General features: G+C 47.2%; 1 protein-coding gene across 1 annotated transcript in view; it reads left to right on the top strand.

The window, feature by feature from the left end:
* ADRA1B (adrenoceptor alpha 1B) overlaps positions 1-12177 on the top strand; it is a 51535-nt gene extending 39358 nt beyond the window's left edge. The window contains exon 2 of the mRNA XM_027033421.2: positions 11537-12177. Coding sequence (XP_026889222.1) covers positions 11537-12144 — 608 coding nt within the window. The 3' untranslated portion in view covers positions 12145-12177. The remainder of the gene's footprint in view (positions 1-11536) is intronic.
* Positions 12178-15396: the final 3219 nt, after the last annotated feature.

The raw sequence follows: 15396 nt of genomic DNA, 5'->3' as shown, positions 1-15396 counted from the left end.
CCCATGGTGAGGTGGCTCTCAGCCCAGCCTCTACTCATCCATAAATCCCAAGATACCTAGAAAAACAATTTTAAAAATAAAATTGTAACAGGAGCTAAGGCAACGCTTTCCACCTCGGGATCTTGTTAAAAGCGGATTCTGACTCACTGGCTCACCGAGGTTCTCCATTTCTAACATGAACCCAGGTGATATGGATGCTGTTTATCCATAAACCTCATTTTGAGTAGCCAGGGCTAACACATTTCAGTTTTCCTGTAACACATGTTGGCTGAGTGCCTGTCATGTGTCAGGCACAGTTCTAGGCCTTGGGGGAAAAGAAAAAATCAGACATGAACTCTCTTTTCTAGAAGCTCACAGTCTAATCAGAGGAGACGAGTAATTCAAGGTAGGAAGTGATAAATGCCATATTTTAGGTTCAGAGAAAGTGCTTTGACAAATCGGCAAAGAGAGAGATTGTTCCCAGTTGAGGGAGAAATTGCCTGGTGCTTAAGGAACTGAATAGAAGCTTCTTTTTTTTATTATTATTAAACAATTTGAGTAAGAACCCAGACTTCAAAGTTGGATTTTAATCCTTACCAGACACATGATTTTGTTAATCTCTTAAACCTCAGTTGCTTCATCTGTAAAATAAATGAGATACGGTAACAGCAGGGCTGCTGGAGGATTGCACCAAGTGTTTGTAAACATAGTACCTAATAACTGGTTCTTAGGTTACTATAAATGGGGGCTCTGGTGACTATCATTGTTCTCATCATTTGCTTTAAAACTTAACATGTCTAGTGGCCCCGAAGATATCGTTTTTGTTGGACAATTTCATGAACTCATTCCAGGGTTAAGTGTCCAGTGAAAATGGAAAAACCTCAAAGGGAATTTCCACATCCAAGGAAACCTCCTATATAAAATTGGTGCTGAAAGAATTAGCAACTATTTCAAATGTTTCAAGTTTTTATTGAGCCAAACTGTTTCAGCTGGGGAGACCTAGCTTGGCCATAGGTGTAGCTAAAAGCTCCTAAAAAGAGCCATGTTGAAAAGGAGTTCCACTCTATTTACAAGCTGATCAAAATGGTTTTACCACCCACTGGCTCCCCTGAGGTCATCCGCTTGTCTGATGCTCACTGTGAAATAAGTCAAATCAAACCTCTAATCCTCGAGTCTCAGAATGTCAGTGCCCTGGGGGATGTTACAAGCCACCTGGCCCCTGGTAGACCCGATACATGCTACATTATGTCCCCATGCCCTGGGGCAGTCTCCGAGGCTGCCGGTTGGTCATTCCTCCAACCACTGTTTAATGATGCCTACGGATGTAGGAATACATACAAAATTAAAAGGGCCCCTTTTCTGCTCTGCAGTAAGGGAATAAGGGCAGGGCATCCACAGGTATACCAGGAACTAACAGAGGAGGCTGCTGGGCTCAACAACAAAAGATGTCATTTCATACTCCTTTCTTCCTATTACCTGTGGGGGGGGCCTTGGGCAAGTGCCTCCTCCACCTGGACCTCCAGTTCTTCATCTGCAAAGTAGGGATAATCCCACTTTGCTCATAGGCTATTACAGGAATTAAATGAAATAGAGCAAGCAAAGTTGGCTGACACGTAATAAGGACCCAATAAACACAGTGTCTTTTGGTTTACTTCTTATTTTTAAAATAATATTCACTGGCTTTTTCCCAATTACAAAAGTAATTCATGTTTATGGAGAAAATTTTTGGAAAACACCAAAAAACACACAGAGGGAAAATTCACCCGTGAGTCTACCAACAAAGGGTAAACACTGTTGAGGTCTCCTTCCCTGTATAGCCTTCAGTCCTTTATCCACATCCACATGCATCTTTTGTTTCCCCATTTGCTGTACTGGTGGTGACTGACAGCTTCTTTGAGAGGCAGCCTGGGTTAAAATTCTAATTCTATCACCCACTAGCTCTGAGACATCCAGCAATTTACCTTCCGTTCTCCTGAGCTGAGCGTAGTAATCACGGCCTCCAGGCGGGGCGCATGCAGGTTGGCCACCGTCACCTGGGAGTGCTGCCGACTACCCTGTGGAATGGCGCCCCCTAGCGCTGCGCCCGGCACAGTCATGCCGAGCTGCCTTCGGAACAGAGCCGGTTGAAGGCAAGGGAAGGTCAAAGCATTTACCCAGTGATTGGCGCAGAGTTAAGAGCTTGTCAAACGGTAGATAACTCTTCTACAAACGCACCCCGTAGTTTTGAAGACTGGAGGTTCCCAGAGGGTTGAGAACTTGTGTTCACTGTTCATTTTGTTGAATGGCACTTTAAGGACCACTGGGACCACATCCAGCCAAGAAATGCTTCTCCCTGAGCTGATCCTGCTCAGCCTTAGCTTTTGATCCTTACACTTCACAACCCCTCTACGTGGCCCTTGTAGCGTGGCTGGGCCCACTGCACCGTCTGCTTGCCGCTCTGCCCCTCCCCCTCGGGTTCCAGCTCCTACCCTCCCCACCTGGGTGGAAGTGTTCAGAAGTGTTGTCCCATTGGATCTGCTTAAAAGGCCTCAGTGGGAGGCCACCAAGAGGCTTTAGAGTAGAGCCGCAGGGTTTCCCAGGGCGGCTCTTAGACTGCTGCTCAAATTAACTATGGATTTGAGTTGGTGTGCAAGACAGCTTGGCAGGACAGTTAGAGATGGCCCAGGAAACTCTGAATCACATACTCATTCAGTCCATCATGGAGCAAATTTTAGTTAGCACCTTCCATGTGCCCGGCGCTGGGTTCTCCCATGAGAAAGTTGTTCCTTCAATCCTTTAGATTCCTCAAAGGGGAATTCCTCTCAGTTTAGCAAGTAGTTAATACCCCACAACCCCCGCCAATCTCCCTTTTTGAAAAAGAGAGCATGCCTCAGGCCCACCACTGTCTGGAGTGACCCAGAGATACTAATATCATTTTGTTTTCATCTTCTGTTCCCCTACCATGACATTTTCTTTGTAACAGATTTGAAAATAATGATAAAAAGCTTCCTAAGAAAGTTTAAGTTGAGGCACCAAAAGTGAGTTGATCTAGAGAAAAGCATTAAGCAGCCGGTGGTCCAGGCAATCGAGTAACTGATGCTTGGGAGCCCTAGACTTGGGATGGTGAGCCTTAACCTTTTCACGGCTGCTTACGCCTTCAAGCCCATGACGACAGCTATGGGTCCTCCCCCAGAACAATGTGTACAATTTCCGCATGTTCGAGAACCACGTGGCGCCCACCCTTGGGCCTGCATTGGAAAGAGCAGTAGGGTGGGCGGTCCCACATCAGCACGGTAGATCCTGTCCTCTCCGTCACCCTCCCCATCTTTGCATGCTGGTACTGGCAGTAACCACAGCATCGGCATTGGCAATGGCAGTTCTGTTTGAAGCAGTCGGAACAGCTGTACTTACTGGGTACTCTCAACATGCCAGGCACTTGCCAAGCCTAAGTTCATCTCCTCCACACAGAAAAGAACTATCCCCATCCCCGTTTTCCAGGAAACTGGGCCTCGCCGAGCTCAAGGAGCTCAGCTGGGAAGCCAGAGTCAGCACCTGAACCCAGATCTACCTATGTCTGCACCGGTCCTTAATGCCTGACCTCCACGGCCTCCACAAACGTTTGTTGAATCAAATGAATGACACTTGAGCAGGTCCTGGCAGTCGTTCTGCTCGTCACCAGCTGAGTGACCTTGAACAAGTCACTCACCCTCTCTGAGCCTCCGCGAAGGAAGGTTTCCTGGCCCTGTCAGGCCGTGATCATGATGGTAAGATGCAGGGCAAGGCGCACCACACCATTTCATGAGCAAGAGAAGGGGAGCCAGGCTCGGAGGCATGTCCCACAAGCTGGTGGCCACATCGTAGAGACTGGCACCACCCTGACCTGAAGCAGAAAGAGCAGGCTTCCAGGAACCCACATCTCCTGTTGATATTCCCTTTCCCTCTCCTCATGGCTTTTTTGGCCCCCAAGGTCTGTTTGGATATCCCAGTCCTGATCCTTTTTTAAGCCAACGAGGCTCAGCGCCTTCCCTATTACAACTTCTTGGCTGTAACAGGGCCCGCCTGGGTAGCAAACAAGACCCCTCAGCCCTGTAGCTTCTGTGCAGCTGGGGGGAGGGGAGGAGGGAGCAGCAGAAATATGCTTGGAATCCGAGAGACCACCAGAGACCGCTGTCCAGTCTTTGACCCACACTGCCCCTCGGTGGTAAGTCCAGAGAAGAGGGCACATCCCAGCAAGTCTGAGCAGGGCTTCCAACCCCAGCTTCAAGAAGACTCTGAATTTTAAGGCTGGAGAGAACCCAAATGAAACCACTCCCCGAAAGGAGGGAAACTGAGGTTCAGAAAAGGAAAGCAGCCTACTCAGAATGAAATATCTAGTTACCAAACACTGGTCCCACACATAAACTTTCTGTAATTAGATTTCCAGTCCAATCAGTGATTGACAGGAATAAGAATTATTTGGTTAATTAGCATTAATGCAAAGTTGACTGGGTGGCAGGTTCCTGGTACCCTGAGTGCTAAAAAGGACTTGACATGTTTTATCTTCTTAGTTCTCAAAATAACCCAGAGGCATGGCACTATTATTAGCCCCATTTTACTGATGAGAAAACTGAGGCTTAGGGACAGTGTGAAACTTGCCCAAGGTCACATGGCTGCTGGGGAGACAGCCTGGATTCTATTCTAAGGAGTCCAATTCTAATAAGGAAAGGGACTCTGTCAGAAGCCACTGAAGGTTTGCTCAGGGTGGGCATGCGATCTACGGTCTTCACGGGGCCAAAATAAAACGGAATGCAAAGGAAACAAGAGGGCAAAGTCATTATTCAGCTTTCAGACAAGCAAAGATTAAAACCTGACCAAACCCAGAGTTGCAGAGATGTAAAGAAACTATCACAATCATATACAGCCAACAGGAAGATAAATTGGTACAATTAGTTCAGAAGGCAATCTGGCTAGCTTTCAGCACTTAAATGTGGCACTGAGTCAGTGATTCCTCGTGTAGGAGTTTATCCCACAGAAACACTCAAACATGGAAAAAGCAAAATGCATGAGGCTTTTCATTACTACAGTCTGTAACAGACAAAACTTGGAAATCACTACTTGACTATCATTAGAAAAGAGTTAAGCCTGGAGAAAGTTAAGCTACTATATATCCAGATGGTAGGATATAATGTCCCGACATGGGGAAATGTCTTAAATATTTTCTAAGTGAAGAAAGAAATTGGGGGAAAGATATGTGTATAACTCCCATTTAAAAAAAAAAAAACAATTGGATAAAAATAAAAAATAAAACTGTGAGCTCTGGTCCCCTCTACCTGAATGGAGAAGAATTTTCACTTTATAATATGTAGATTTTTTTTTTTTTTTGGTAATGTAATTTTTAAAAAATCAGCATGGATCACTTTTTCATTTTACGTGAGGTTTTTCTAATAGACTATTTTTAGAGCAGTTTTACGTTCACACCCAAATTGACAACAAGGTATTGAGATTTCCCATACACCCCCTGCCCCCCCACATGCACAGGCTCTGCAATTATCAACATCCCCTACCAGAAGGGTACATGCGTTACAATGGATGAGCTTACAGTGGCACAACATTTTCACCGAAAGTCCATAGTTTACATTAGGGTTCACTCTTGGTGTTATACATTCTATGGATTTGGACAAATGTATAATGACATGTATCCACCATCATAATGTCATACAGAATAGTTTCACTGCCTTAAAAAACCTCTGTGCTCCCTCTTTTTTTTTTTTTCTTTGTAATAAAAATACACAAATCTGGAGAGGAAAAGAAAAGAAATGAAGAGGTGGTTCTTGCCCAGAAGGAATTTTTTTTAAGATTATTTATTTATTTTGAGAGGGCGGGGGAGGGAGGGGCAGAGATAGAAGGAGAGAGAGAATCCAAGCAGGCTTGGTGCTATCAGCCTGGAGCCCAGTGCGGAGCTCGATCTTACAAACCCTGAGATCATGACCTGAGCTGAAATCAAGAGTCAGATGCTTAGCCTATTGAGCCACTCTGGTGCCCCTTGGCAGAAGGAATTTAAAGTCTGGGTGTGGGCGAGGAATCAGTCAGCCCTGGAATGGCTTAACAACATTAACAGGCAAACCATAACAGAATAAGATGTGATTGTATACCTTCTGTGGGGTACAGAATAAAGAAGTCAATCTGAGTTGGGTGAGGTTCATCAGGGAAGAGTTCTTGGAGGAGGCTCATGCCTGTGCCAGGATATAAAGTATTTTTGGAAAATGACCACTATGTATTATTTTCAAGGTGCCAGACCCTATGTCTAGTATCTTACAGGGATATTTTCATGTATTCAGAATATGGAACAGATACTGTCCCCAATTTATGGATGAGAATATTGAGTCTAAGAGGGCCAATTAACTTTTCTAATGTCAAACAGCCAGTACACACAAAACAAGGGGTTCAAAACCAGGTCTGTGTGATCCCAAGCCCTGTGTTCAACCCACAGAATCACACTGCCTAAATCAGCAGAAGGGTGATGAAAGGCAGCCAAAGAATGGAAGGCAAAGAATGATCTTCTTCTCAGAGGAACAAGTGGTTCAGGGAGTCCAAACTCACAATGTGGCTGTAAATAAATGCAGTGAAAAAAGTCAGCAGCATCCCCTTACTTTTGGCTGAACACTTCTCAGAGCCATAGTCCTTGAAGAGTACTTTGTAAGAAAATAAAGGCAGAGATCCAGCCCATCATTGTCCTTGATACAAGGCTTCCAATACGATGGAGGTAAAGAAGCACCAGACAGAAATGCCACTTGGGTGTAGGGGGACAGAGTGACATTTATGCCTCTATCATAATGCCATGTGTGTTGTGTTGCAATGACCTGTTAACACATCTCTCTTCCCACATGCCTGTGGGCTGCCATGGGGCAGAGACCACACCCCAATTCATCTCTGTATCCCCCTCACCTTGGCCTCATGCCAACATCAGCAGGAGCTCAGTATTTGTGGAATGAGTGAATGAACAAACAAATGAACAGGTGTATACACATGTAAATAGCAGGCACTATCATATGTTGATGTCCTGATGTATAAAATAGGACCAACAATAGTACCTTCATCAAGGGATTATTGTGATAATTAAATGGGCTAATGGTATAAAGAGTTTAGCGCAAGGCCTATACAGAGCACACACACAATGCAAACAGTGGGTCTGAGGAATATTAGCCATTAGCCTTACTGTTGTTCCGCGTATCCTTTAAAACAGCCAGTCCCTAAGGATGTGTCCCCATTAAGCCATTTATTGCCTGTTTTACTATCATCTTCAATGGGGCTCACAAGCAAAGCTATGAGTATGTTTTCAGCACGCGTTCTCTCCAGCTCTTCATCCTCCTTACCTTTGCCACAACTGTCTATGCGTCCGCAGCCTCTATCCCGGGCCCTAAATGTCCTCATTAAGACCGCGTGCCTACATGAAAAGATGCTCAACGTCACTCCTCATCAGGGAAATACAAATCAAAACCACACTCAGATATCACCTCATGCCAGTCAGAGTGGCTAAAATGAACAAATCAGGAGATTATAGATGCTGGCGAGGATGTGGAGAAACAGGAACCCTCTTGCACTGTTGGTGGGAATGCAAACTGCTGCAGCCGCTCTGGAAAACAGTGTGGAGGTTCTTCAAAAGATTAAAAATACATCTACCCTATGACCCAGCAATAGCACTGCTAGGAATTTACCCAACGGATACAGGAATGCTGATGCATAGGGGCACTTGTACCCCAATGTTTATAGCAGCACTTTCAACAATAGCCAAACTATGGAAAGAGCCTAAATGTCCATCAACTGATGAATAGATAAAGAAATTGTGGTTTATATACACAATGGAGTACTACGTGGCAATGAGAAAGAATGAAATATGGCCTTTTGTAGCAACGTGGATGGAACTGGAGAGTGTTATGCTAAGTGAAATAAGTCATAGAGGGAATAAACATATACCATATGTTTTCACTCCTATGTGGATCCTGAGAAACTTAACAGAAGACCATGGCAGGGAGGGGAAGAAAAAAAAAAAAAAAGGTTAGAGAGGGAGGGAGCCAAAACATACGAGACTCTTAAAAACTGAGAACAAACTGAGCGTTGATGGGGGGTGGGAGGGAGGGGAGGGTGGGTGATGGGTATTGAGGAGGGTACCTGTTGGAATGAGCACTGGGTGTTGTATGGAAACCAATTTGACAATAAATTTCATATTAAAAAAAAAAAGACCACATGCCTACACGTACACACGCTCATCAGCATTTATCCTCTAGGGTAATGCGCAAGGCTTCCAAGCTTTTCTAGGTTTCCCTCTCTCCAAAATCTATTCTCCAGTTTCCCACGTTGTCAAGACCAGTGCCTATCCCCTTCAGACTCAGTGACAGAAACAAGGCCTTCCCCGGGGACAGAGACAACTCATTCCATGATGGATACTAGCTGTTCACACGCCATGTATTTGGATTTCAGCTGGGGTCTTCCATACAGTGTCTTAGTCCAAAGGAGTATGTGGGATGGTGGGGTGAAAATCTAATGGTGCTGGCCTTGTCACATATCAGATCACGAGGTGGCGCCCTCTTCTGCCTCATCTGAAGCGAACGCAGAATGTAGCCCACTCCCACGTTTCCCCCTGAGTTGGGAAAAGAATCAGTGTAGTGGGGTGCCTGGCTGGCTCAGTCAGTAGAGCACACGGCTCTTGATCTCAGGGTCATGAGTTTGAGCCCACGTTGGGTATGGAGATTACATCAATAAATAAACTTTTAAAAAAAGAAGAATCAGTGTACCTTGTACATATAATTAGCACTTACATCAAAGACAGCTGGGTAGATTAGTCAGTTGAGCATCCGGACTCTTGATTTCGGGGCTCAGATAACGATCTCATGGATTGAGGGCCAAGTCAGCCTCTGTGCTGACAGTGCAGAGACTGGGATTGCCTCTCTCTCTCTCTCTCTCCCTCCCCCCCCCCCCCCGCCACTCTCTCTTTGTCTCTCTCTCTCTCTCTCAAAATAAATAAATAAACTTTTTAGGGGCACCTGGGTAGCTCAGCCAGTTAAGCATCTGACTCTTGATTTCTGTTCAGGTCATAATCTCATGGTTTCGGGAGTTCAAGCCCCGCATCGGGCTCTGCACTGACAGTGGGGAGCCTCCTTGGGATTCTCTCTCCCTCTCTGCCCCTCGTGCTATCTCTGTCTCTCTCAAAATAAACAAATAAACTTTAAAAAATAGAGCACTTACACCCGGATACAGATAACCCTCTTTCTAAATGTAAACCTTTGCCTGGCTTAGCCCTGCACCAGGAGCCCAGCCATCTCCCCACCCTTGCCCACCACCACTACCATCCTTGGCTTGCTAAGCAGAAAACTAGGAGGCTCCCTATAACAATAGGCAAACCTCAAAGAATCAAAAAGGAGAAGTGCTACAAGGGGGAAGCTCAAGTGCAGCCCAAAATCAAAGGATTTCTATCCTGTGGCTTCTATGCCACTGCCCCTTGGCACTTTCGGCCACTCTCTGGGACTCAGTGTTTCCATCTGCAAAAGAGGAGCTTGGATTTGTGATTGCTAAGACACCCCCCACCCCCATTCAGATATTCTAGGAGTGTGTGCTCTTCATTCGCCAAATGGAATCAAAGTTGATCCAGAAGACCAGGCCCTTGGGAAGCTCACAGTTTAAACAGAGGAGATAGGACAGGAATATGAAAGTCACTGTACCACCAACTTAGTGGCAGGGTTAGGGAACATAGTTTGAAATAACAAAATGTCCTGTAAAGTATAATTGCATATATCAAAACATTTAAAGATACATATACAACAGAGAAAAAAATCTGAAGGTATGTGCACCAAATGTAATTTCTCTGCACTGCAGGGTTATGTGTGCTTTTAAAATATTTTTTCTTTTTTTCTTTTTTCTTTTTGTATTTTCTCATTTTTCCACCAAGGGTATTATTAATCATCTTTAAAAAACATATTTTGTACTCAAACAGACTTAGTTTGAATCCCAACTATACTACAAACATGCTGTGTAACCTGGGGCAAGTCATTTACCCTCTCCAAGTCTTAGCTGCCTTGCATTTAAAATGGAAATTGTTTTTAACTTAATATGCCATAAAATGTTTTTGGACCTCAAATTCGAGGAATGAGTTAATCATGTTTCTCCATCATAGCACCTCATTGTAAGGCCTCTCTCTTATTTCATTGATTTATTTCCTTTTATTCCCATTTCCCTCTGCCTACCCCCTTAGGCAACCATTTTGTGTTTGACATTTTTTGAAAGTGTTTTTGCAAAATGCGTGTGGTGGTTTGGTGTGTTACTTAAATAGTATTATCCTGTAAATCTCAATTCTGTTTCCTACTTTGTTCCTAAAGAGCGATGTTTTTAAGCCTTTGCACATTGCTATATGGACATGCCATTTTTAGGGCCTTATCTACCTGCTGCATAATCTCTGTGCTGGGCTTCTACCCCAGGCTACCTTTCCATAATTCTCAGTGAGGAACACCTATGTTCTCTCCAGCTGTCTATCACCATAAGCAACACTGCTCTCAGCATTCTTATAGGTGTCCCCTTGTGGACCTGTGTGAAAAGTCTTTGAGATCTATACCCTGCAGAAGAACCGCCAGGTTAAGAGGTATGTGTATATACTTGATGAGACCAAGTGGTGCCAGAATCTTCTCCAGTACAGCTTCACAGCCTGTGCTCCCCACCAGCCAGGCAGAAGGCTCCCCATGTCCCCACACCCCTGCCCACACTTGGCACTCTCTAGTTCCCTGATTTTTGCCACCCTAACAGATACCTTAAATCTCTTTGTGGTTTTCATTACTATTCATCCTACTCCCTAATATTTTGAGTACCCTGGCATACGTTAGCCCTCAGGTTTCCCCGCTTTATAAATTGCCTGTTCACTTGCTTAGCCCACATTTCTACTGGGAATGCTCTTTTTCCTGTTGGTTTGCAGCAGTTCCTTATATATTCTAAATACCGAGATCGCTTGACTGTCTTAGACATTATAAATACCTTCTCCCACCCTTGCCTTGCAGTTTATCTTTCTGAAGTGTTAAGTCATTTTCCTTTCAGCCCTAGATCAAAAAGATCGTTCCTTTACTTTGTCTTTTGAAGTTTTACCTTTCACATTTAGGTCTTTAACACCTCTCGTATTTGCCATGGAAATCAATCGGCGTCAGCTTCAGTGCCTCTTGTAGGGCAAAACAATATAGTTAAAGCGCCTAGCACAATGCCCCAAGAGCTGTGCAGTTGCGTGTGGTGATTATTATCACTGGAATACAAAGTGGTAAGCGCTGCCCTGGGATATCTAGAGAAATGGGAGGTTGGGTGCTGGTCAGCTAAACCAGGAAAGATTTTAGGGAGTTTCGGTGCTGGTTAGCTCAACCAGGCCCCCAAAAAGAATGTCGGATTCGCTCACTTGGAGAAGGGAGAGGCGAGCGCTCCAGGCAGCGAAAGGTGGCCTGGGCAAAGCCCTGGCGGCGGGAGCGCTTCCCGGGCGCCGCGTTTAGGCGGAGCCCTCGGAGGAGAGGACCTGACTACTCACAAACTGCTGTCTGTCTTTCTGCCCGTGCCCACCCCACCCCTTCCCCTGCAGGCTCCCTGTTCTCCACCCTGAAGCCCCCCGACGCCGTGTTCAAGGTGGTGTTCTGGCTGGGCTACTTCAACAGCTGCCTCAACCCCATCATCTACCCGTGCTCCAGCAAGGAGTTCAAGCGCGCCTTCGTGCGCATCCTCGGGTGCCAGTGCCGCGGCCGCCGCCGCCGCCGCCGCCGCCGTCGCCTGGGCGGCTGCGCCTACACCTACCGGCCGTGGACGCGCGGCGGCTCGCTGGAGCGCTCGCAGTCGCGCAAGGACTCGCTGGACGACAGCGGCAGCTGCCTGAGCGGCAGCCAGCGGACCCTGCCCTCGGCCTCGCCGAGCCCCGGCTACCTGGGCCGCGGCGCGCCGCCGCCCGTCGAGCTGTGCGCCTTCCCCGAGTGGAAGGCGCCCGGCGCGCTCCTGAGCCTGCCGGCGCCCGAGCCCCCCGGCCGCCGCGGCCGCCACGATTCGGGCCCGCTCTTCACCTTCAAGCTCCTGTCGGACCCCGAGAGCCCCGGGACCGACGGCGGCGCCAGCAACGGCGGCTGCGAGGCGGCGACCGACGTGGCTAACGGGCAGCCGGGCTTCAAAACCAACATGCCCCTGGCGCCCGGGCAGTTCTAGAGCCCCCGGGGGGGTTGGTGGGGAGGAAACCATCGTGGGGGGAGGGCGGGCGGAGGGGGGGAGGGGCGTCGGCGCCCGGAGGCGCGGGCCCCGGGGGAACCGGGGGGAGGGGGGCGGGGAGAGGGGCAGCTGCTTTTCTGGCAGGGGCATGGGTGCCAGGTACAGCGCGGAGAGCCGGGCCGAGCATGCTGAGAGCCTGGGGGACCCGACGCCGGCCGGGATTTCCGTCTCTCTCTCTGTATATATCCAAACGAGTCCCTCTGTACATGTATTTAATCGTGGGTACACGTGCGTGTGTCTGTGCGGTGTCCGTGTGGTCTGCATGTGTGCGTGCGTGGGGCCGCCCGTCTGCGGGGGCAGAGCGAGTGTGCGCCCGGGAGGCAGCGGGGGCGTCGTTTGTCTCCGTGACTTCGTACCTCTCAAGCCCCTCCTTGTACTTCACAGAATGATGGCACTTGGGCGGGGTTGCAAACAAATCGGACATTAAAGGTCATTTCTCCTGTGCGCCTTTGAGTAGTTTGTGATCCGGGCGGTAGGCAGGATCTGGAGTCTCCTCTTCCTTCCCCTTCAGGTTTGTCCCCGTCAGTCCCACCGGTCCTGTGGACAATAGTTGTTCTGGAGCCCCTCGGCCCCGGTGCGGCCTTTGCCATTACCGCCCTCCAGGGCTAAACAGATCTGACCCTGTGGCTGAAAGTGAGCCCGCGGATTTGTCCCATAAATCCTGCTTGCCTGTTTTTGACTCTTAGCGGTATCTAATCCTCCTGCTGTGGGCAACACTGGGCAAGCTCTAGCCTGGTCCCAGGGACCCCAATCCTAGCCGGGACTCTGTGGCCAGGACAGTTGGTGGGCCTGTCACTTGAGAGGGAATGGGACCCCAGGCAGAGAAAAGGGCTGGTTCCTTTCACCTTCTCCCCACATCCCTCTTAGGCCAAACACTCCATTGTTTACCTGTGTCCATGGAACCGGTAAAGAAACCCAGACTGAAGAATTTTCTGGATAAGATATGGATCTATGTGACCAAGCAACACACATGAGCACAAGAACCCTCATAAGCTCTGCTGGGGAGCCTGCCTGAGAAAGAAGCACTGAGGAAAGTCACACAGAGAGGTGGGAGCCTGGGAGCCGGTAACCTCCGTTCTAGCCATTCTACTGATTTACTGTATGACCTGGACAAAGTCACATTGCCTTTCTGGATCTTGGTTTCCCATCTCTGTAATGATGGGATTGATTTTTAACATCTTTCCTGCCTCTGAAAGCCTCCAGTTTGCTAACAACAACAACAATAAATAAAGGATGGGGAACAAAACAGAGAGCATTTTTCTTCCCTGAAATTCAAAAAAAAAGCATGACAGGAACGCACCTGCCTCAGTCCTTTCTTTTCCCGCTTTGCTTTCTCTATGCTGAACTTCATATTTTTTCAAACGGCAGGAGCCTTCTCCAACAATGTTAGCACATCAATCATTTCTTCTATAGGCAATTGAAATAGAAAAGGCTTAGTGAAAAAGGAGCAAGCGATAGTTCATGTAACTGAAAAGTGTAGGGGTATCAGGCATGGCTGCATCCAGGAGTTTAAACAAGATTGTCAACTTGTTCACAGGTTCTGATGCTTTTATTTAGCTTTCAACTTTTAGCTCTGCTTATCTCTCCCTGTTTCTGAAAATAGCTTTCTCACACCATTGTTACAACTTAAACCCTTGCAAAAGGAGAAATATCTCCCACTAATTCTGACACGAAAGAAAGAAAGAAAGAGTCCTCAGAGGCTAGGTATTCTGTGTCAGAGACCCCTTTGAGACTGTACAGTCTCAAGGAGAAAGCTGTACATTCTCCTTCCATAAAAAAATTATCTATAAATATAGATATATAATATTTTTACACAGTTTCAAGTGACTCATCCCTGTTTAAGATCCCATGAACCAAGCATGATGCCCTAGATCCACAGGTTATTTGAGCAAAATTGGAGTTTAGAATTCTGTAGGCTAATCCCTCATCTTTACAGATAGGGATACTGAGGTAAATAACTTGACTATGTGACACTAAACTAGGACCAGGACCCCAATCTGCTGCCTCTGTGTCCATACCTTTTATACTCCTTTGTGTTGCCATGTTGGGGTTGAGTACGTCCTCTAACAGACAGCAGATTTTTTCTTGTCTCAATACCGATAAAAGAGTCTTAGAAAAAGAAGAGCCTGGACCCAATTTCCAGGGAAGAAGAAACAGTTTGGAGCAGTCCTCTGAAAACATTTTGTTAGCAACACAGATCTTCCAAACAGGCTTTACACAGAATCCTGACATAACTGAGGCCCAGAGTGAAGAAGGAAAGGGACAGCAGAACCTCAGCCCCTTGAGTGCCCTCCTCCTGAGCCCCTCCCTCTGGCCTGCACCAAGCACTCCAAGGCTCCACAGAATGAGGCTTGGGAATCACTGGTCTAGCGCAAGCGATTGGGACTTGAAGTCAGTAGGACCTGGGTTCAGCTCTTGGCTCTGTGTGACCTTGAGCAATTCACCCTGCCTCTTTTGGTCTGTTTTCCCATCTACCAAATGGCCGTGCTCATCACAGCCTACCAGGAAGCACAAAGGATTCAGTGAGATAACTGTGGTGTAAACCCCAAACTGTGACTCACTGGGCAGGTGCAAGTTGTCATTTGGACCACAGATACCTAAAGCCACAAGCACCAAAGGCATTTCCTGAGCTGCTTGGTTCTGATGACCTCACACATCACCAGTGTTTGGAGGCCACCCAGGTGACACGGGGACCTAATTCCAGAAGAAAAGCTGACCAAGCAGTGGCTTACATCCTCATAGGGTGCTGGGCTCCAGATCTGACCCCAGCCAGAGTCTGCTTTATGCTACCTCTTCAGGTCACCTCACTGTGGTCAGGCCCAGAGAAGGTCCGGAGTTCAAGAGCCCTTATGGAAGAAAACAGGTCCTCTTTACTTGGCCCTCCCAACTGGCAGCAAAGCAGTCCTGCTTAATCCTCTCCAGCCACCCAAACATTACTAGGTCATTGTCACCACTGAGACATGCACGGGAATGCATCTGCCAACCGAAGTAAAGAGGCAAGTGGCTTGGCAAGATGGGGTAAGAGTTAATCCTCCAGATCTATGTTCAAAGCCCACCTCTGCCATTTAGTAGCTATGTGACCTTGGGCAGCTCACGTCACGGGTGTAAACCTCAGTTTCCTTAACTCTAAAATAAGGATGATAATAGTACTTACCTCAGAGGGACATTAGGCAGATCGAATGAGATCATGAG

The sequence above is a fragment of the Acinonyx jubatus genome, chromosome A1 (assembly GCF_027475565.1).
Source record: "Acinonyx jubatus isolate Ajub_Pintada_27869175 chromosome A1, VMU_Ajub_asm_v1.0, whole genome shotgun sequence".
Classification (NCBI taxonomy): Eukaryota; Metazoa; Chordata; class Mammalia; order Carnivora; family Felidae; genus Acinonyx; species Acinonyx jubatus.
This window is presented reverse-complemented; position numbering and strand designations above follow the sequence as displayed.